We start from the raw sequence: 21,478 nt of genomic DNA on the forward strand, positions 1-21,478 counted from the left end.
CATATCAATGAAATATTGAGTATTCCATTACATTATTCTGAGTTTTAACATGATATTAGAGCAAACACAGTTTTGAGTCTTACCATCTCTTCTTTCACCTCAAAACCTCATCTATCTTCTTTCTAAGCCAAAACACATGGCAGACAAAACGTAAAATTCAGCAAAGTCTGAATCTAGCAAATTCGATAATCCGAACGACCCCTTTTATCTCCACTACTCAGATCAACCCGGTCTCGTGCTTGTTACGCTGCCGCTGAATGGAGAAAACTATAATTCTTGGAGTCGTGCCATGTTGATGGCTCTCAACATCAAAAACAAAGAAGGTTTTATCAACGGCACAGTCAAAGAACCACCAGAGACGTCCACCGCAGAACTTCAACAATGGAGGTGCTGCAACAACCTTATCAAGACATGGTTGTTTGATTCAATTACAGAAAACATTAGAGCAAGTATAATATACAACGAGAGTGCCCATGAAATCTGGCTCGACTTGAAGGAACGTTTTTCTTGTACCAACAACATTCATATTTTCCATGTCGAAGAAACCATCCACAATTGTAAGCAAGGCGATATGACAGTTGGAGCTTACTACACCAAGCTCAAAGTCCTATGGGACGAACGTGACACCCTCCATAACATTCATAAATGCACGTGTGGTGTCATGAAGGAAGTGATGCAGTTTCAGCAAAACCAAAAAACCATGAAATTCCTCATGGGCCTTAATGAAACATACATTAGTATAAGAGGAAAAATTTTGCTCATGGATCCCCTTCCCAATGTCAGCAAGACACATTCTCTCGCGCTCTAAGAGGAAAAACAGTGCGACATGAATAATGTAAATGTGTCGCAGCCAGAAGCTTCAGCTTTTGCCGTGAAGAATAATGCACAAAAATCAGAGAAGGTTTTCACGCCTAAAAATCCTCTAAAAATCCTCATTTAAATCCTCATTTAAAGTGTGGAAAATGTGACAAAATTGGGCATACCTCAGACACATGTCAAGCACATCTCAAATGCGATTATTGTAGATGGCAGGGACACACCATCAATGACTGTAAGAAGCTGCAAATGACCAATCCAGCGGGCAATAAATCCTAACGGAAAAATTTTGCTCCCAAAGCCAACCATGCGGATACCAATACATCGATGAGTACTACACCATTGACCCTTACAGTCGAACAATATCAAAGCCTCATATCACTACTTGCAGAGAACAAATCTAATACGATGGCTAATCATGTTGGCAGTACATCAGCCATGAGTGATATCTCAGGTAAAATCTTTTGTACTCCTGTTTTTGACAAAGAAATAAGTTGGATTCTTGACACAGGAGCTACAGATCACATGACATATTCAGCTAACCTAATTACTACAAAATCCAATGTCATCAATCAAAAAGTTCACTTGCCTAACTGGGCTACTGCAACTGTCACATACATAGGCAACATCCATTTTGTTGACTTTGTTCTACAAAATGTTTTATGTGTCCCCTCCTTCAAATTAAATATGATTTTCATTAGAAAATTTTTGTTTGATTCACAATGTCTTGTCATTTTTAATAACCACATTTGTGTGTTATAGGACCAACAATCGGAGAAGATGATAGGGGCGGAAACTAAAAGAGGAGGCCTTTACTACCTTGATACTCCACAAAAGAGCAAGTGCAATGTTGCTACTTCACCATCCCCAAATCTCTGGCATAAACGTCCAGACCACCCATCAAATAAAGTTTCCAGCTTGTTTCATTTTCCAATTATAGACAAGAAAACTTGTAATGTTTTTGATTGTTTAATTTGCCCATTGGCTAAGCAAACTCGTTATATTTTCAAACAAGTTACATTAGCTCAAAAAAACCTTTTGAATTAATTCATGTTGACATTCGGGGACGATACCAAGTTTCTTCAATCACAGGAGCACAGTATTTTCTCACAATTGTTGATGATTATATTCAATGCACATGGACTTATTTGATGAACCATAAATCAGATACACATTCATACATCATCAAGTTCATAAACCTCGTTGAAACACAATTCAATCTAAAAGTAAAAATCATTCGAAGTGATAATGGTCCTGAATTCATATTGAGGAATCTCTATCTCGACAAAAACATCATTCACCAATCAAGTTGTGTCTCCACTCTGCAACAAAATGGTGTAGTCGAAAGAAAACATTGTCACTTACTCAACATAGCCCGAGCCTTATTGTTTCAAGCTAATTTACCTAAAAACTTTTGGGGAGATGCAATCCAAACTGCCACCTACCTAATCAACTGAACACAAACACCCCTTCTCCAAGGAAAGACTCCTTTTGAAATGCTCCTCCAAACAAAAGAAATGTTTGAAATGCTCCTCCAAACAAAACCCACATATGATCATTTGTGCATGTTTGGGTGTCTTTGTTTTGCCTCAACACATCATCAGCGACAAAAAAAGTTTGATCCAGGAGCCAGTCGATGTCTTTTCTTAGGGTATCCATACGCACAAAAGGGCTATAGAGTTTATGACCTTTCAACTGGGAAGGTTTTTGTATCACGAGATATTTGTTTCCATGAAAACACTTTTCCTTCCCCTTCTTTCACTACAGATAAGGGCTCAATTCCACACTTCAACACCCACAGCGACATGCCTTCATTCGATGAATTACCTCAAGAAAATATTCCATCTTCTCAAGACAACGAAATCCCTTCTCAAGAAACTACTTCACCTTCAAATTTATTCTCAGAACAACCTGCAACTCTAGACCAACAAATAACATCACCACGATCAATAAGAACAACAAAAACGCCTAGCTATTTGCGTGAGTATCATGTTGGTATTTCTCTTCCCTCAAGGCACCCCTCAACATCGAACTTCGTGTTGGTCAAAGCCACAGGTACCATCTATCCATTAATCGATGTCTTGTCATATGCTAGATTGTCACCTAAACATCATGCTTTTACCACCGCCCTTTCAATTGAAAAGGAGCCAAGCACCTTTGTAGAAGCCGATCGTAATCCAAAGTGGCAGGTTGCTTTGGGAGAAGAACTTGATGCACTCAACGTCAATGGCACATGGTCCCTTGTACCATTACTGCCTGGAAAGAAGCCATTTGGATGCAAATTGGTATACAAAATCAAACTTCGTGTAGATGGGACAGTTGAACGCTACAAGGCCAGATTAGTGGCAAGAGGGTATAATCAAATTGAAGGGCTAGATTACCAAGAAACATTTGCCCCTGTAGCAAAGCTTGAAACTATTCGCCTACTTTTTGCGTTAGCTTCAACCAAGCAAGGACATCTTCACCAACTAGATGTCAACAATGCTTTCTTGCATGGGGACCTCGACGAAGACGTATATATGTTGCTACCTCCTGGCCTCGGACGAAAGGGGAGACTCGAGCTTGTAAACTCCACAAATCATTATATGGTCTCAAACAAGCTTCAAGACAATGGTTCATCAAGCTTTCAACTGCTCTAAAGCAAGCCAATTTTATGCAATCAAAGGCAGACTATTCTTTGTTTGTTCAATCCCAGAATGATAAATTAATCACTCTTCTTATATATGTAGATGATGTCATCATTGCAGGGAAAGAATTACAAGAAATCGAACATCTCAAAATATTCTTGAGGAACCAATTCAAATTAAAGGGCCTTGGACAATTGAAATATTTCCTTGGTATTGAGGTTAGGCGATCCTAGAAGGGTATTATGCTTTCACACCGAAAGTATGCTCTTGAAATACTCGAGGATGTTGGGTACCTTGGTGCAAAACCAGCCACTTTCCCTATGGAGCAAAACTTATCTCTTAGCAATTCAGAGGGAGAATATGTCAGTGATCCATCATCATACCGAAGACTAGTTGGGAGATTAATCTACTTGACTATCACACGTCCTGACTTGACATATGCAGTTCATGTCTTAAGTCAACTTATGGACAAACCACGAGTGTCACACTTAGAAGCAACCATCGCATTCTACGTTACATAAAACAAAAAGCATGACAATGAATTTTCCTCTCAGTAGAAAGCTCAACCCAACTAAATGCCTTTTGTGATGCAGATTGGGCTAGGTGTCGTGACACTCAAAGATCAGTTACTGGGTATTGTATCTTCCTTGGGAGTTCATTAATTTATTGGAAAATAAAGAAACAGATAACAATATCATGCTCTAGTGCAGAAGCTGAATATCGGTCCATGGCCACTACCTACTGCGAGATTATTTGGCTAAGAACAATTCTGCAAGATTTGGGAATCATGCATTCACATCCTGTCAATTTATTTTCTGATAACCAAACAACATTTCACATCGCCTCGAACTCGGCATACCATTTGCGAACAAAGCACATCGAAATTGATTATTATCTCATACGGGAGAAAGTTTAAAAAGTAATAATAAAGTTGTTTCATGTGTCTACTTTAGAACAACCAACAGACATTTTCACAAAACCACTAAACTTTTCTCAATTCTCGATTCTACTCAGCAAGTTAAGAATTATTAATATACATTCCAAACTTGAGGGGGAGTGTTAGGAGTTATGATAGTAAATAATTTATTCTTATAATTAGAATTAGAGTTAGAGTAATGATAGGAAATAATTTATTCCTGTGAATAAATTATTTCCTTAGAATTAATGAGATATTTGTTTTCCTATTTTATGTTATTTCCTATATCTTTTACTATATCCCTATTTTATGTTATTTCCTATATCTTTTAATAATTAATATGAATTAATTATTGGAGATATCAGGTGTTATACCCTTCCCTTAATATCATTTCCTTTTATTATTTTTCTTATTACAAGATTCTTGTAAGGGTTATTTATAACCCCGTTCATATCAGTATTTATAACTCCGTTCAAATCAATGAAATATTAAGTATTCCACCACATTATTCTGAGTTTTAACAATTATCATTACGTGCATGCGGTTGGCCGCACGTAATATATATATATATTTTTCTTAGACTCACTCCCATTAATTTAAAGAAGGTTTCTTAAAATAAAAAGAAGAGTTCATGGGAATACCATCTTGGTATTTAATATTTCTATAGATGAAAGTATAACTTGAATGTGCTCTTGAGACACAAAGAGCAATAAGATTTGTTAGTTGAGCTAAAAGAGCTATAATTGCACTATGTTGTGCTAGCTCTTCTCTAGTAACAATCTCTAAACTGTTTTAAGGTTTGAAAATTACCCATACTAATCTTGTATTAAACCATAAACACAAGTCAAATTAATATATGTATCAATCACTCATATCACCCATGTGAATTTGACTCATAGTTTATCGTCCACCCACATGTCTATAAATATATCTACTCATTTGTCATTGCTCATATCATCTACATGTCACCATCACCATTGCCCCCTTCCTTCTCCAACGATTCTTCCTTGTCTCATCCATCTCCTGTCCTCATATCCTCTCCTCCCCTTTGACTTCAACACTCCCGTTCCTCCTCTCCTCTTCTCACATTCTTCTTCTTCTTCAACTAATCCATGGACAATAACCAACCGCAAGAACCCACCACCAATACTGTCATCCCCAGTTCCGGTGAATTGCCGGCAAGCCGCACCAACGCCGTCTCCGACCCCATCCGATCTCGATGGACCCCGAAGCCCGAACAAATCCTTATACTTGAATCCATCTTCAACAGCGGCATGGTGAATCCTCCCCGAGAAGAAACAGTCCGAATCCGAAAGCTTCTCGAGAAGTTCGGATCAGTTGGGGATGCTAATGTCTTCTACTGGTTCCAAAACCGCCGGTCAAGATCCCGCCGACGTCAAAGACAGTTGCAGGCTAGCCTGGCCGCTAGCCATAGCGGCCGCTACTTCTACTTATGAGTCAACGGCAGCATCTTGCTCGTCATCGAGCTTAGATGCTGCTTCGTTGACGTCTTCATTTGGCTCTTCTCCTTCGTCGTCATCGCCGCCGTCGTCCATGGGTTCGGTCTGGTGTGAAAGTGCTGATGATCTGTTCTCCATTTCACAACAAATGGGCTTTGGTGATAGTACTTCATCTTCCAATAGGTTCTACGAGCATCAGCCTGGTAGGGGATGGTTTTCTTATGGTAGATGATTAATTAAGTATTCAAATAAATTAATTGATTAGCTTTTCTTAAGTGATTTAAAGGGTTTTTCTCCTTAATTAACTCAGGAGCACTCTTTTATCAGCTGTTGTTTCTTCTTTGAAATATAATTAAAAGTAAAAACTGGCAACTTAATTACCCTTTAATCAAATTCTTACCTTTCAACTTAAGCTAGTTATATTAATCTTTCTTTTCCCTTTTGGTTTGATTCTTCTAAATTAGATGTTGAAAATGATTGAATTTTTTTTTTCTTTTTTTTCTGAATAAGAACATAATTTCTTCACCTCTTTCAACGTGTCTGCAACCAACAACCATTTGTTAACAACCATTTGTTGACAATATTGAAAGAGATAGGGAGGGATACTTTGAAATTTTATGTATGAAATTGCATATACAGCATTATCTTTTGCATATTTTTTACTACAAATAAAATTACACTATACCATATTTTTGTCAAACCACAAAATAAATAATACCACAACATTTTGCTGAAAGTGAATCTGATGAAGTTGGCGATAGAACTATATATGTGCAGGATTTGTTGCAGAATAAATACTGAAATTACCATTCAAAATTATAATGCAGGCACTGTAACTGTTTTCATTAATGAGATCCTAACAGAGGTTCCAAGAGGACCGATTGACATTAGAAGCATGTTTGGCCATGATGTGCTAATAGTGCATTCATCTGGGGAGTTTCTTCCAGTTAATGAGTATGGAATTCTATTGCAGAGCTTGCAGATGGGTGAAAGTTATTACTTGGTAATATTTATTGCTAAAATCGCATTCTATTAATTTTGTCAGTTCATAATAATATAATGCTACACAAAGTTTGCAGTATAGGACATAAATTAATACATCTAAAATTAATATAATCTGTAAATTGTAGAAATGAATTAAAAAAAAAGGAAAAAAAAAAACTGATCGCTTTCTCTATAAATGTGGAGAGGAAAAGAAAGCCAACTGCTAAAATTAATGGCTAACTTGTTTTGTCTGCAGATTGCACGACCTAATTAAATAATTATTGAGGGAGTCCAAAATGTATTGAAAAAAGGGAGCAAGCCGCAAAATATAGTTAAAGAAATGGGGATGATGATCTGGTGGAGGACTGCGTAGCTTACAGGAAGCAGTGGATGGATGCATAAGAGAAGCACAAATGTCTAGCCCCTACGCCTTCACATGTGCTCATGCCGGAGCTACAAATTTTATGTAATCTTGATGTGACCATTTTCTTATATCATGATAATATATATATATATATATATATATATATATATGGTAGTTGGGATAGATTAATGGCACATTTTAAATTTGGAGCTGTTGTAACTACTAAAGAAATTAATAGGATCTGTTGTTAGTGCGTCATGGTAGCATCCATTGGAGAAGTTTTTTGGTGTTTTTATTTTTAATTATATATTTGACTATGATAGTAAAATTATGTTGGTGCAGAAAATATTAATTGAAGTTATTTTGATGAAAATTTTATAATTAATGAGTTTGAATATAGTTGTATTGTGTGCCATTAAGTTCAAAGCCCTAAAGTGATATTGTACGAAGGTCTGACACAGACAAATATAAGAAAAAAATTATTAGAGACAATAAATAGAGTTTTAATGTGGAAAACTAGAAAAGTTGAAAATCACGGGTTATAGATCGGTTGAGATGATTACACTGTATTGATATAGGTTACAAAACTCTACGGGTCATTAAATAGTTAATAGTAATATTACATAAATGAGTTATCAAAGTGACTTCCACTAGCATAGTTGGGGAAGAGGTGACGACACAGTTGCTGTTAAGGAAGATCGACATCAGAGATCGTGTGACAGAAAATTTGATGCTAGTGTCATTCGAGTGGTAGCAATCAGCCAGCGATGACAGTGATAGTTGAGCGACAAAGGTCGGGTGGTGGTGGAGATCCAACAACAGTTGTTTGGCGTCAATGATAGTGATGGTCGGTCTCAATTTGACGGTAGGATAAAAATCATGGGGCATAGATTGGTTGAATTGATTACACTATATCGATATAGGTTACAAGACTACCGATCATTGAATATTTGAAAGCAATATTACACAAATGAGAGTTGTCGAAGTGACTTCCGCTAGAGGAGTAAAATACTATGTCGGAGAAGTGGAGACGACACGATTGTTGTGAAGGAAGACCAACATCAGAGATCATGTGACAAAAAATTTCATGATAGAATCATTGGTAGCGGCAGTGGTCCGACAGCGATGACGGTGATAGCCGAGCAACAAAGGCCAAGTGGTGGTTGAGACCCAACGACGGTGATTTGGTGTCGGCGATAGTGGTAATCCTTCCCGGTCCGACGGTGGCCCAATAACGGTGTTCTGGTCGCAGCGATAATGGTGGCTAGGTAGCGATAATTTGACGACAGTGGCGACCAAACAATCATGGTTCGACAATGACAAGTGTGGTGGTCAAACAGCGGTGGCCACGTACCAAATGATGATGATTCGATGGAGGCGACAGTGGTGATCGAGTACCGGCAGTTTGTCTGGGGCGGCAATTAGATGATGGTGGTCGTTGATACCGCTTCTAGGTGCACTCACATTGTGGGGGCTCACGCAAGTGTACATATCATATCAGTAATATCAGATTTTTTTAGTCTGGAATCGATCCCACGGGAAACGGTGGAATTAGACTTAGGGAAATGTTCTAGTCTACTAGTTTTCATTATTTGCCTGGAATTGAGATTAGGTTAAAGTTCTACAAACTACTCGTACTGAATTGCAAAATGATTTAAATGTTAAATTCTACAGAAATCCTACTTAACCTATTTGGATTGGTGAATATCAAGTTATAAAGTTACCCTCCCTTGTAATGATTTGAGTGGAGCATAGGAAATGAAAAATACTAATTATAAATGTGGCTAGTGACAAATAGGAGCAACTCTCTTCTTTATCCTCTCCCGAGTGCATAGAAAAGATTGGTTAAAATGATCTTAATTCCTTAAATCCCATTTTGAACCCGTCAAAGACTATTTCCCTAATATTTGCGTCTCTCTAAGATTTGCATCTCCCGTCAAAGACCTTAAAACGACCTTAATCAATTTTTTATTTAAATTTTTTTGAGAAATTTAAACAATAATTTTAAATTTTTATACCCTCATGATCTTCGCTAGAAGTCTTTTTTGTAGGTCATTTATATGTTTATAACACCTACAAAATTTATCTTAAAATTCTTGAAAAAATTTATTTTTAGATGCCCTATGCTATAACTAGGATATTTTTTAGTTTGATCAACTTTTGTGTCAAGTCAATTGTAGATATTTTAAACATATTGAGAACATCATGAGTTATCATTGTGTTTGTGTCTGTGAGTGGGTGGGTGCGCGCGATCGCCCGTGCATATATATATTTGTGTGTGTGTGTGTGTGTGTGTGTGTGTGTGTGTGTGTGAGGGTACATATTCATGTAGGAAATTACTTAAGAAGAAAAAAAAAGAAAACAAATCAAATGAAGTAGGACCTAAAAGTCTTTTATCAACTTAAATAAAATCATACTAAAAATCCTTATTATTAGTTTTAATTTTAAAATTAAAACAAAGAAATATGGTTCATTTGTCAACCAAAAAGAGTGGATTATCTAAAGTTAATTAAACTCTCGGGCTCCTTTAAAAGACTATCTCAATAAGAGAAAAATGTTCATGTTTTACTTTAAGTGAATATCAAAGAGTAAAATATGATTAAAATTATGATTCTAATAATGTATTCTTTGCTTCTATATGGGTCAAACCACGAGATGGTGAATCATTATGACCAAACTACAATTATCTTTCCATACACAAAATCCTATATGAAAATTGATTAATGATGAATCACTAAGAGTCAATAAGCATGAATGAACATAAAGGATGACTATGGTAGGATAAATCATTTATATAAAAAAAAATTAACAATTCAATTAGAATTTCATGGTCCCATCATCTAAAATCATTAAATGCAAGTTCACTTATTCGTGAAGGTAAATGACCTAGCTCAATCTTGTGATGCTTTCAACCAACAGACATAAATTATGTCATTTCACAAAGTCTCACAATCTCAAATTGAGGGAAAAAAACATAGCTTCCTAAATAAATGAATCCACATTATAAATTGAAAAGGTACATAATATATAACCTTGAGAATTATTAGGAATGTACTTGAAAAAACATAAAATAATGTCATTTGTTGGGATAGAAAATTCAGGAACACTGACTTTATTGATTTTGTTTTTTTTTATCTTATTTGATTTATATGCTCATCAATTTTTTTTTGTGCTCTTTTTAGTGTGTAGATCTTTAAAAGAAATTAAAATATAAGCAAATTTGCCTTCTTTGAGAATTTTTTAATCAAACATTGATCGTCAATACTTACACTAAAGCTATCCTTAAAAATTATAAGTGACTTTAATAAATATCTTGAGTATCATGACATGATTTAAGAACAAATTTAAGATATTCATGATAACTTTTTTAAATTGAGGTGAAGGGCTTAGAGCATCAATATCTTGAAAATATTATTTATAAATTATTTATTGAAAGTTCACAATGCATCACCAGACTAATACCAACATTGAGTAGTAATCCCTTAAAGAGGCATTTAATAACTCTTTCTCATATGTAGAAGATTATGCAAATAAAACGTAATAAAATAAAAATAATACAAATCAATCTCCAATTGTAGTAATGAAGAGTATGCTAACATTACATAGGTGCAATGGCTCTATATGATGCTTCACAACTAAATATTTATTTTGTTTAGTTTTTATATATATATATATGTGTGTGTGTGTGTGTGTGTGTGTGTGTGTGTGTGTGTGTGTGTGTGTGTGTGTGTGTGTGTGTGTGTGTGTGTGTGTGTGTGTGTGTGTGTGTGTGTGTGTGTGTGTGTGTGTGTGTGTGTGTGTGTGTGTGTGTGTGTGTGTGCATTGCTGAAAAAGATTCTTCTATTCCATAGAAAGAGTTTTAAATCTTATATATGGGAGCTCAATTGAGTCCCCATTAAGCTAAATTTTCAATAAAGAGGGGATGTAAAACATTACAGGAAATGATTCTACAAGTACTCCTAGATTTGGCAAGCCAGTTAGCGGGTTGATTTTCTTCCCTGGGAACATAGTTCCAAATGACCATAATTGAAGAAGAGAGGTTCAAGATCTTTTTAACTCAGTAGATAAGATATGAAGGTGCAGTGGTTTGTTGCTTCAGGATCAAAATTAGATGTTGGGCATCAGATTCTAGATGTATGTACTTCTGATGGAATGAGATAGCCAGCTTTAAGGCCCAGCAGAAAGCAGCAACTTCAGTTTCTAAAGCATCTCTAGCAAACATTGGAGCTTGGAAAAATCATAGACAGTGTTCATTGTGGTCTCTGCAAAGTCTCCCAAAGGCAGCAGAGGATGAGTTGTAGCTTCCATCAGTGTGTGTGTGTGTGTGTGTGTGTGTGTGTGTGTGTGTGTGTGTGTGGATGGGTGTGTGTGAGTGGCTATTTTTAGTGCTACATGCTCTTTTGGCTTCTAAATTTCTGAGATAAATAATAATCTTATACCTTTTGAATTTTATGCCTCCAAACTTCTCTTATATAAGTAGAGATCATCTCTAATAATTGCTTTCAATGAGTCATTTAGTGAAGACGTTCAATTTTGGATAGTTTTAAGGCTCAGGTCTCTCGAGATTATTTATAAGAGTGAGTAATTAGAGAGTTATGTCATTTAAAATAAGTGAAAACCCTTCTAAAATTTTTCAATAAGGACCTTATTTAGTACTAAGTATATTTTATGGATTATACTTTTTAAGGCATATATCTTATTAGGTTTTTTAGATAAAAAAAGAAAAGACTGTATTTATTATAACAAAATTTAATTGCTATCCAATATGGGATATATGATCACATAAAAAGATGATAATATGCCCAACTTGTTTGCAAGAAAGAAAATATTAATGCAATTAAAAATAAAACCCTCAATTTACTGTCAAGAGAGAAATATTATATCTTATGGAGATATAAATTCTTTAAAAAAATCCCTTAATATAAGGCTCCTAGTTTCCTCTTTAAATAAGTTATTTATGATTTCTATGAAAGTCATAAAATGAAGAAGAGCTATTTTTGAATTATTTCAGTGGGTGAGTCAAGTTAGAAGCTTTTATCATACAATTTGGTATGGTTAATTTATTGTTGTGAAGTCCTCGATATAATGTCTCTTAATCATTGATGTTGGTGATATGATTAGGCTCCCTTATTTATACCTCTTGGTAAAAGGAGCTCAAGTGTCTAAAGCATCATGGAGGATGTATAGCTTCTCCGAGGTAGTCGTTTGAGTTTTCTCAACTTTTTGGATTCAATCCGAAGCATAAATCCTTATTATGGTCATTCTTATTATTTAATCTTGTTAAATCTCATAAAGGTAAAGTGAGCAAATAAGATTATGAATTTTATGAAATTGGATAGTAAGAGTTGACCAACTATTGTTTCATAGATTAAGCAAAAATTTACCATTATATTTAGGCCAAAAAAGTTTATACAAAGTGATTCACCTAAAGTGACATAAGAAAATCCTCATGAACTAGAAAATGTATCTTTTTCTTGAAGTATATTTAAAAGGTTAGTAATGAGACAGTGTTGGATTGAGTCCATAGTTCTTGTTGGGGGTTTATGGCCTAGCCCAACAGCACAAGAGCAATAGTTTGAATTGGTAGGGTCAAAAAAATATTTCTAAAACTACGACAGGAGAAATTTTAGTACAATGATAATGGTGGGGAGGACAAATATTACACAAATTGTTCACATGAACAAAACCATGACAGAAGAAAAATCAAGAGAGATGACCCAATTAAAACAATATGCTATATAAGATGAATACTTTTCAAGTTTGTCTTTCACCTTAATTCGAGAAAGTATGATTACCAAAGTTGTATTGTCATTTTATCTTTATGCGAGAGTATAGTAAAAGATATTGGAGAAAAAAATAAGGAGTAATTAGCACTTGTACTGGTTGAAAGTCTACAAAAGCAATCATTCAATGATGGTCTTTAACATATTCGATGGTTGTGAATGACGAGCTGGTTAACTCTAGACATTGGTGCCAATTGCAAATGGTTAAAGTGGATGGATAATGCAATCAGGTGATATGAACATTAGCATCAGCCAATGATGTCAATTATTAGCAGTAATCATTAATGTTTGATCACATAACTATCTTATATCCTATTTCTATAATCGTCTACAATTGCAAGTTTTCATTGTTATTTCACTGAACAAAATTTCTCCCAACATCATGAACTCAGTCCAGGATAGCCAAAAAACAAATAAGATAAAAAAAGTTATAAACATACATCTTTATGATCATTTACAACACAAACCTTTCACAATCCTTACAGCATCAGCAGGCAGCTTCAGCTGAATGAACTAAAAGTCTACAATAATCTCCCTATGTCACTCACCAGCATCCATAAAAGCAAAGGGGCAATTACATACATAGCGCAAGTTCTTGGGTATTTACATATATCACGCTTAAACTTTCAAATTTACACACATAGCATTCAAATCTATAATATCACATCAAAAATAATACCATTACCATTGTTTAAAACTGAAATACACCTTTTTCATGCATAGATTTAAAGCACCAAAATGATATTTACATAAATATGAAAGTTTAGGTGTGAGTATGCAAGTACATAAGAATTGTGTGCTACATGTGTAAATTTCCCGACAACAAAACACAGCGTTATTGAATCAATAAAAGAAAAGCTAACAAAGCATTAGCAAATTATATGGTGGTCTCATGAAAACTTTGAGAACGAGAAAATGCTGCTGGATTGGCATGCAACAGCTGTGTGGGATCTGCAGCTTCTGCCTTCCGAGACTTGGAAGGGAAGGCTTTGAATAAACCACCTTCATCAGGTTTAATACCGAGGGTGGCAAAAATTGAGCTCTTTGCAGCCTCATCAATATCATCAATCCTTAAAGTTTTGGGAACCCATAAGGACTTCTCAGCATTCCCCTCCACCTTAGAAGTAGCATCCCTGTAATGCTTACCTAAAGTCGGAGAACCATTTCCAGAGCAGTTGCTGGTGCTTGCAGACGATGATGGTGACAATCCATTGTTCTTTCCTACTGAAGGTACATTCCATGGTCCATTAGTCCAGCCAGGCATGCAGCTCCAAAAGGAAGCAGGTACTATTGGAAATGGAAATGTAGGAGTACAGAAAGCAGGAGCGGTCACCAATGGCGGACGAGTCCATGACATTGGTGCAACAAAGCCGGTTTCTTGTCCAGGAACAGGCTCAGATGAGCTCCCATCTGCTGCCATGGCAGCAGCGGCGGCGGCGGCGGCAGCGGCCGCAGCAAAGTTGTTCCATCCTGGATTCCAGGCGAATGCCCAAGGAGGCACTGAGAAACATTGCAGGTGATGCAAGGGTGCAAGTCCATTTTGGTATAAATGAGAGGCCTTTTGCTCCGCATCTTCAAGAAAACCATTTTCTGCATGTTTAGAAACTGTAGCAGGTGATGAACATGAGGGTTCCTCTCTATTTTCCCTGGTTGTGAAGCCCAACTCTGAAGCTCTCTTCTGTTCTCCAAGAGTGAGCACGGAGGTCATGGATTCACAAAGAGGCACGTCTGGTCCAAATTTTAGTATGGTACCGTTACAGTTCAGGGGTGCCCTCTTGTTGGAACTAAAGCCACATGCAGAAGCTTCATGATGGGGTAGATCAGAGCCATCAACTTGAACTGATGCAACTGCATCGGGCGTAAGCACCGTATGCCGATAGCATGAGGAAGTGTTCTTATTTTTACGCCTTCCAGCACCCACAGGAACATTCCTCATTGTTCCTCCAGCAGTCCAATATCTTTGACAGTTCTTACAAAAGTGCCTTGGTTGGTTGACATTGTAATTGTTATAATAACAGAATTTAGTATCCATACTGTTGCAGCGTGGACATTGAAGAACCTTATCTGGTTTCTTCAGAACTTTATCTTCACCTGAAGCTTCAGTCTCTTTGTTATCCTGTTCGGGCTTCAGCTCTTCAGCTTCTTTTGCAGACTCAGTTGAGGTTTTCTGGTCTTCTTCAATGGTATTGCCCATGCAAGATGAGTTGAATGATTCCTTTGGGTCCAAATCCTTTGGGGTTTCGATTGCGAAGACTTCAGTGTTTCCCATTTCTTTACAGGCATCCTAAACAACACAAAATAAGAACTAGCTCAGCAGCATTTTGCAAACATGTCATTTGTAGTTAAAGTGATTTTTATAACAATTATTGTAAGAATGATATCATAAGATAATTACAAATAAATAAATAAATGCAGCGCTCTACCATAAAAGAATAGCTTACATTCCACCTTATTCAAGGTATAATTACAAAATTACAAGCCATGAAATGAAAACTTATAGCATAAGCTATTGAAAAAAATATTTCTGTCTGACATAACAATCTATCTATCTATTTATCTATATATATATACACACTAGTAGGTTCAAAAAGATAGTAAACTTCTATAAGCACAACAATGGATGACTAAGAGTCCAACATCACATATTTACAAAAGTCTTAGGAAAGGCGACTCCTATGTCCTCATGCATGAGATTTATATTAAAAAATATGTTTTAAAAGGCATGGGTGTTGGGTGGGACGTTGGGTGGGGCGTTTTAGCTGTTAAGGGGCGGGATGTTTTAGCTCCAAGGCGTTGGGTGGGCCGTTTTATAGAGTAGGTCCCAAGCCCAGATTTGCTGGGAAAACTACAAGAAAATTATAGGGATCTAAGCTTGTAAATTTGAGAACAAAAAAAAAAAAAAGCTTAAGCCAATCAAAAAGCTAATTTTAACATAATGAAGAAAGCAAAAAAATAATGCAAACTAAATGAGGAATGACATACCCTTAACAAAAATATTTCTGAAGGCTTCACTATCTGAAGTAATATATTGGAAACCTTAAAATGTTAAAAAAGATTGGATCAACAGCTTATAATATTGCCCTGCCACTTGACGTGGCTGACATTCACAGTGTATTCCATGTGTCTATTACTCTATTTAAAAAAGTTGGGCCTTGTTTACTTATAAAATATGAAACTCTCAGGATATAACCCAACCATACCTATAAGGAAAAGCTCCTGAAGATCCTATATTGTATGGCAACCCTAAGAAGTTGAGCATTCAAATCATAATAGTTCTCCAGACAAACTGAGACATAAAAAAAGATTGAACATATAATATATGACTTTTAGTATTATTTAGCCAATATTATTAGAAGCTAAATTATACCTATGTGTAATATGTTTAAGTGTACTAAATTTGTTGTATAAATACATGGACATATAGATGCTAATATAATTTTTAAAGTTAATACTACGTAGAATCCATGGACTAAAATCTTTTTAAATGCCTTGCATCAAATGTCTTCCCCGCCAAGTTCCAAGTGAAACAAAAAAAAAAGTATAATAGTTCATCTAAGAACTATTATATATTTTTTAAAATATTTTTAGTATTTTTAATAAGATGTTTTTATGCTCATAAAATCCACATAATAAATAGAAAAAGGGTAAATAAATTAGTCCATTAAACATTTTTTTTTTTCATGACAAAATTCTCCAATCAAATAAATTTGGCTAACAATTAATAGTCTAATTGGCTAACTAAACAAGAATCCTCCCTTCTATTTCTACAATCAAATAGTTGGTAAATAAATTTTAGCTCTTTGGAATATTTTAAGAAATCCTGAATTGCTCTAATTAAAGTCTCTAAACTGAGACACCTTGTGAGTTTTCTACCTTTTTAATCACCATTTATAGCCTTCAAGAGCTCAAAAGCTTTAAATCCAATAGGCCCTTTTCGGGGCTTTTCCAGAAGTCCAATCTCCAACTATGATTGAGTGCAAGCTCACCCACCAACAATTCACAAGTCATCAAAAACTCGATCTCTAACTTAAAGCTTAACATAGGATTTTACACCCTCAAGATTGGTGGCAATCAGTTGATGTAACTAGTTGTGTGTAGTTGACTTCAATTTCAATTCATCATATCTATGCTTCTCTTAGCATGAGAAACATCATGACCGCATAACACTTCACCATCCTCAATTATAAAATTTCTTCAAAAAAAAGGAAAAAAAACAGAAAGAAAGAAATTCCTTCTATTCATAATATTTTAATACTCTGCTTCAATGAAAAATCTATGGGTTGCTAAGGGAGTCCAATTGCAACCAATAAAATTCTAGATTTTTATTAAAGAAAATTCAACTTTAAATCACTCTAATTTATAATAATTATAAAGGCATCAATAAATGTTATCACATAATAACCCAACATGACCTGACTCGAAAAATTCGAGTTCAGACTCATCTAAATAAACACAGAACAATTTTTGGTTCACCTAAAACCCAAAATCAATTAAAAATAACCCATTTATTTTTTAGTATAAAATGCATCATCTCTTCTACTAGTTGGCAAGTGTCATTCATCTTAATAGGTTGTAATTGAGTTAATTCGATTGTGATGAAGAATATACATATATATATATTTAGTTAGGTGAGTATATATTTTAGATCCAACTTATGTTAAGAAGGGCAGAGGTAAACTTAAAAAGATTTATGCATATTATATAAAAAATGATCTCGATCGATTGGTGTTGAGAAATTAGTGCGAAGAAAAATAGGAATCGACATAAATCCAGAAGAACACACAGAGAATTCGAGGTTCAGCAAAGATGCCACTTCCTCGAGAGCAGAGCGATAACTTCCTTTTTAATATTCAGAAAAGTGTACAGAATACAAGATTCAAAATCTCACATAGGGTTACAAACGATATATATATATATATATATATATATAACCATATAATAAATGTGTGGTCACACGTGTTAGGTTTGGCCCAAGCTTTTAGACATGTATAATATAATTTTGGGTTGGGTTTGGGATGTTTCGGTTCGTTCAAATTTGGGTTAGAGCCAAGCCAAACCCATTAACCTAAATTAACACCCTTAAGTAACTACATCCAATATTTTTAAAATTTTAATAATAAATTATATTGTACATAATTGTGTGTTTCCTATTCCTATACTAGCTAACCGCATTCTCTCTCACTTTAAGATCATATCGTGCATTTTCACTCTCACTCTTAAGTTGCTATCACTCCTAAATGTTGTTCCCTTTGTTGCTTCCTCAATCGTGACATTACCCACTTTCATGCCACTCATGTGCTCCCAAGTAGGTTGAAATTTCTCATGGATGCTCAAGATCGCAATCCTAAGTAGGAATAGCTAAAGGGGTATTTAGGATGAGGATTACAATAATTTAACGTGGTAGCATTCACAATTTGAATTGTAGGATTTATGTGTGAACATTGTTTAAGGCTTCACATTATTTTCACATCTAGACCATTTCTTACTTTTCAATGATAACTTCAAAATTACTTCTATTTTCTTTTTATTTATAATTTGTTATTTATTTTATCTACACCTCAATAATTTTCTTTAAAAAAGGGGGGATGCCAAACTATCACCTAAACAAAGAAGTAATCACTAACTATTTGACTATTTTACTTTTAAAATGAACTTTTTATCAATGAATATAATGAAAAAATGATTGAAATAGAAAGTGTGAACACTGAATAAATAGTTAATCTATTACATCTGACTGAATACATTGAATGTAATTTTAGCAATTGTAGCTCTAGTGACATAAATGTAACTATGGATGATCAAATTATTAAAAGGTGTGAACGCTTTAGATATCTCAGGTCTATTGTTCAAAGATGTTATTAGTAGAATTCAAGTTGGTTGAAGTGGAGGAATGCTTCTGACCTATTGTGTGATACAAAAATAACACTTAGACTGAAAGGAAAATTTTATAAGATGGTGGTGAGACCTGCAATGCTCTATGGCTGCCTTTAAAAGTGAAGCATAAAACTACGTTAAGTGTTGCCGAGAGGAGAATGATTAGGTGGATGGTTGGCTTTTCACTTAGAGACAAAATGAGAAATGAATATATCCTTGATAGGGATGGTGTAGCACCAGTGACTGACAAAATTAGAGAGATTTGTCTTAAATGGTTTGGTCACATTAAACGTTGACCATTGGATGATCCGATTAGAAGAGTAGATGTTTTAGATTCGACTTATGCTAAGAAAGGCAGAGGCAGACCTAGGAAGAATTGAGCATATTGTATAAAAAATGATCTTAATTTATTAGAATTAAATGAAAATATCACAATAATAGGACGCAATGAAGAAAAAGGATTATGTAGTCGACCCCACTTAGTGGCATAAAAGTTCAAAGATCGGTGGAATGTGCTAGGAGATGTTTCGCATGGCAGAGATTAGTCACTTCAGTAAACTGAACTCCCTGGGCTATACTTTGTTTACATATGGGTGGAAAGCCACAAAGAGCATTTTTGTATTTTTAAAGCTGATTGGGAAATATACCACTAAATTTGGTTAAAACTTGGAAATTTTAGAGTGTTTAGGTCTTCATAGCTTGCTTAAGGGCTTTCAATTTAAACCATGATATTTTGTGTGGAAGATGAATCATCATGGGTCTCTTAAGACTTTGGGGGTAATCTTTCTATGCTTTCACAAAATACAAAATCCCATAGGAAATTTTGCCTATATTCCATCAATGAAATGATTGTGCTATTACATAAGTAAAGATTTTATATTCACTAATGTTCTTGGGTTTGTCACTGTGCTACGCCCTTTCTGAATCTATGCTCCATTCCTTTAACTACTGACTTGCAGCTCACAAATTGATCAAAACCACACATTTAAATTTGTTATTATGCTACTTTTATCAATCTTCTTCTTCAAATATTATATTACAGCTCACTAGCACGAAATCCTAATATGGCAAATAAAGATCCTAGCAGTTCAAAAAAAACTCTATGAATAGCATATGATTAGATCGTGCAAACCAACATCCTAGAACTAAAAGATAAATGATCATTGACCTAAAGATTTTTTGAAGTTATTCAAATTTTATTCTTCAAATCACAGCATCTAAAGTATAATAAGGTTAACTAACACTGTGTTTATGAGAAGGGGAGGCTATTACGAGTTGTGTTTCAGAAAAAAATGAAATATAAGGCAAATTTAACATTTTCAAGAAGAAAAATCAAAATAATTTCATCCAAATCGTTCTTTGAGCATTCATTCAATAGTAGAACAAAATCTTCCGCTTCAACTTTACAGGAAAAATCGGGATCCAGAAATAATCAAACTAAAAAATACAAACCCATCTCAAACCAAGCAACCCCGTTTGTTTAAGCCCAAGAGTGAAATGCCTAGATTCGACTTTTATTATAAAAATATAAATCAATAAATTTAAAAAGCAAATAAAAAGTATAAAGAACTAATTTCTCAATCAAGCCACAGCAGGCAAGCTATAAATAAACTGCAAACAGAGAGAATTTAAATCCCCAAAGTTTCTAACATGAGTAGGTAAACTCCAAGTACATGTAATCCCAACTTGACCAACTCCTTTCTTCTTCTTCTTCTTCTTCTTTTTTTGGCGAACAGTATGCCCTTCACTTTCAACCCAATTTAGGGAAGATCAAACACAAAGCTATACCAAAACCCACAAATGCGACACTAAACCCCAACTTCTACACAAACCCCATCTAAAAACAGCAACAACTAAGTTCATTTACAAAACAAACAAAAACGGTGATTTGAAACCAAAAAACCGCATCCATTTCCGGAATCATTCCATACTCTTCAATCTAAAACCCAAAAGCCAATATAAGCAACAAAGTAAAAACAAGGTCGATTCGAATCGGCTCACCATCTCCCCCGCCTTCATCGGCTCCATCGCCGAAGCCAAATCAGCAACTTCCCCTTCCTCCACCAGCGACTGCTCCTCCATCAGCGGTATCTTCCTCCCAAATAGCTTGATCGCCGGATCTCTCCCGTCAGACATTGCTCCACTATCAACCCTAGCCATATTATCGCAGCCCACTCAGTCGCTAGGAAGAAAATCTGATAAAATTGGAACTAAAAGGTACCTACAGCTGCGATAAGAAGGAGAGAAACCCTATTGTGACCGGGAAAAGCCGGTAGGTTTCAGGGTTGGGGCCATCTGGCATCCTAGTCAGCATTTGCTGCGATTTCCAGCCACGAGTTCTCGTGGCTGTGGATCGCGAGATGACGTCAGTATCAAAAAGATGATATGGCGCCGCGAAAAAGAGTGAAAAGGGCGCATAAAGGGTATTTTTTATTTCATAAATTACAGGACTGCCACTTTCGAATTGCGCAAGCAAACAATTTATGAGAGATTTTATTAATCCTCTTATATATTTATATATCTAAAATATAAATATTAATATTTACTTACAAGAATATTTAACTCAAATTAAAAATATCATTATTCTTTTTTTTAAAATAGAATACATTTTTTAATAATATGATTATGATATTAAAGAACTATATATATATATA

At 35.2% G+C, this 21,478-nt stretch overlaps 2 protein-coding genes across 2 annotated transcripts; one reads left to right on the plus strand and one right to left on the minus strand.

Moving 5' to 3' along the window:
• Nucleotides 1-5,313: 5,313 nt before the first annotated feature.
• On the plus strand, nt 5,314-7,291 carry LOC110026463 (WUSCHEL-related homeobox 11-like). Its single transcript, XM_020727407.1, is given in 4 exon segments — nt 5,314-5,786; nt 5,788-6,022; nt 6,647-6,822; nt 7,060-7,291. Coding segments are annotated over 4 exon segments (744 nt in total). The 5' UTR covers nt 5,314-5,471; the 3' UTR covers nt 7,078-7,291.
• Nucleotides 7,292-13,731: 6,440 nt separating this feature from the next.
• LOC110026496 (cyclic dof factor 2-like) lies at nt 13,732-21,035 on the minus strand. The gene is made up of 2 exons (XM_020727453.1): nt 20,826-21,035; nt 13,732-15,234 (listed from the first exon to the last, which is right to left on the minus strand). The coding sequence occupies exons 1-2, from the start codon at nt 20,982-20,984 to the stop codon at nt 13,828-13,830; spliced, it is 1,566 nt and encodes a 521-aa protein (XP_020583112.1). The 5' UTR covers nt 20,985-21,035; the 3' UTR covers nt 13,732-13,827.
• Between the last annotated feature and the right edge of the window lie 443 nt (nt 21,036-21,478).

This window comes from Phalaenopsis equestris, unplaced genomic scaffold (assembly GCF_001263595.1).
Source record: "Phalaenopsis equestris unplaced genomic scaffold, ASM126359v1 Scaffold000372, whole genome shotgun sequence".
NCBI classification, from domain to species: domain Eukaryota; kingdom Viridiplantae; phylum Streptophyta; class Magnoliopsida; order Asparagales; family Orchidaceae; genus Phalaenopsis; species Phalaenopsis equestris.

What these genes read in the sequence shown, in the direction of transcription:
- LOC110026496 (XM_020727453.1), bottom strand. Translation starts at nt 20,984, where the DNA reads ATGGCTAGGGTTGATAGTGGAGCAATGTCTGACGGGAGAGATCCGGCG. An exon ending in CGATGAAGGCGGGGGAGATG is followed by an intron (nt 15,235 to 20,825) that starts GTGAGCCGATTC and finishes TGTGTTGTTTAG; the next exon opens with GATGCCTGTAAAGAAATGGG.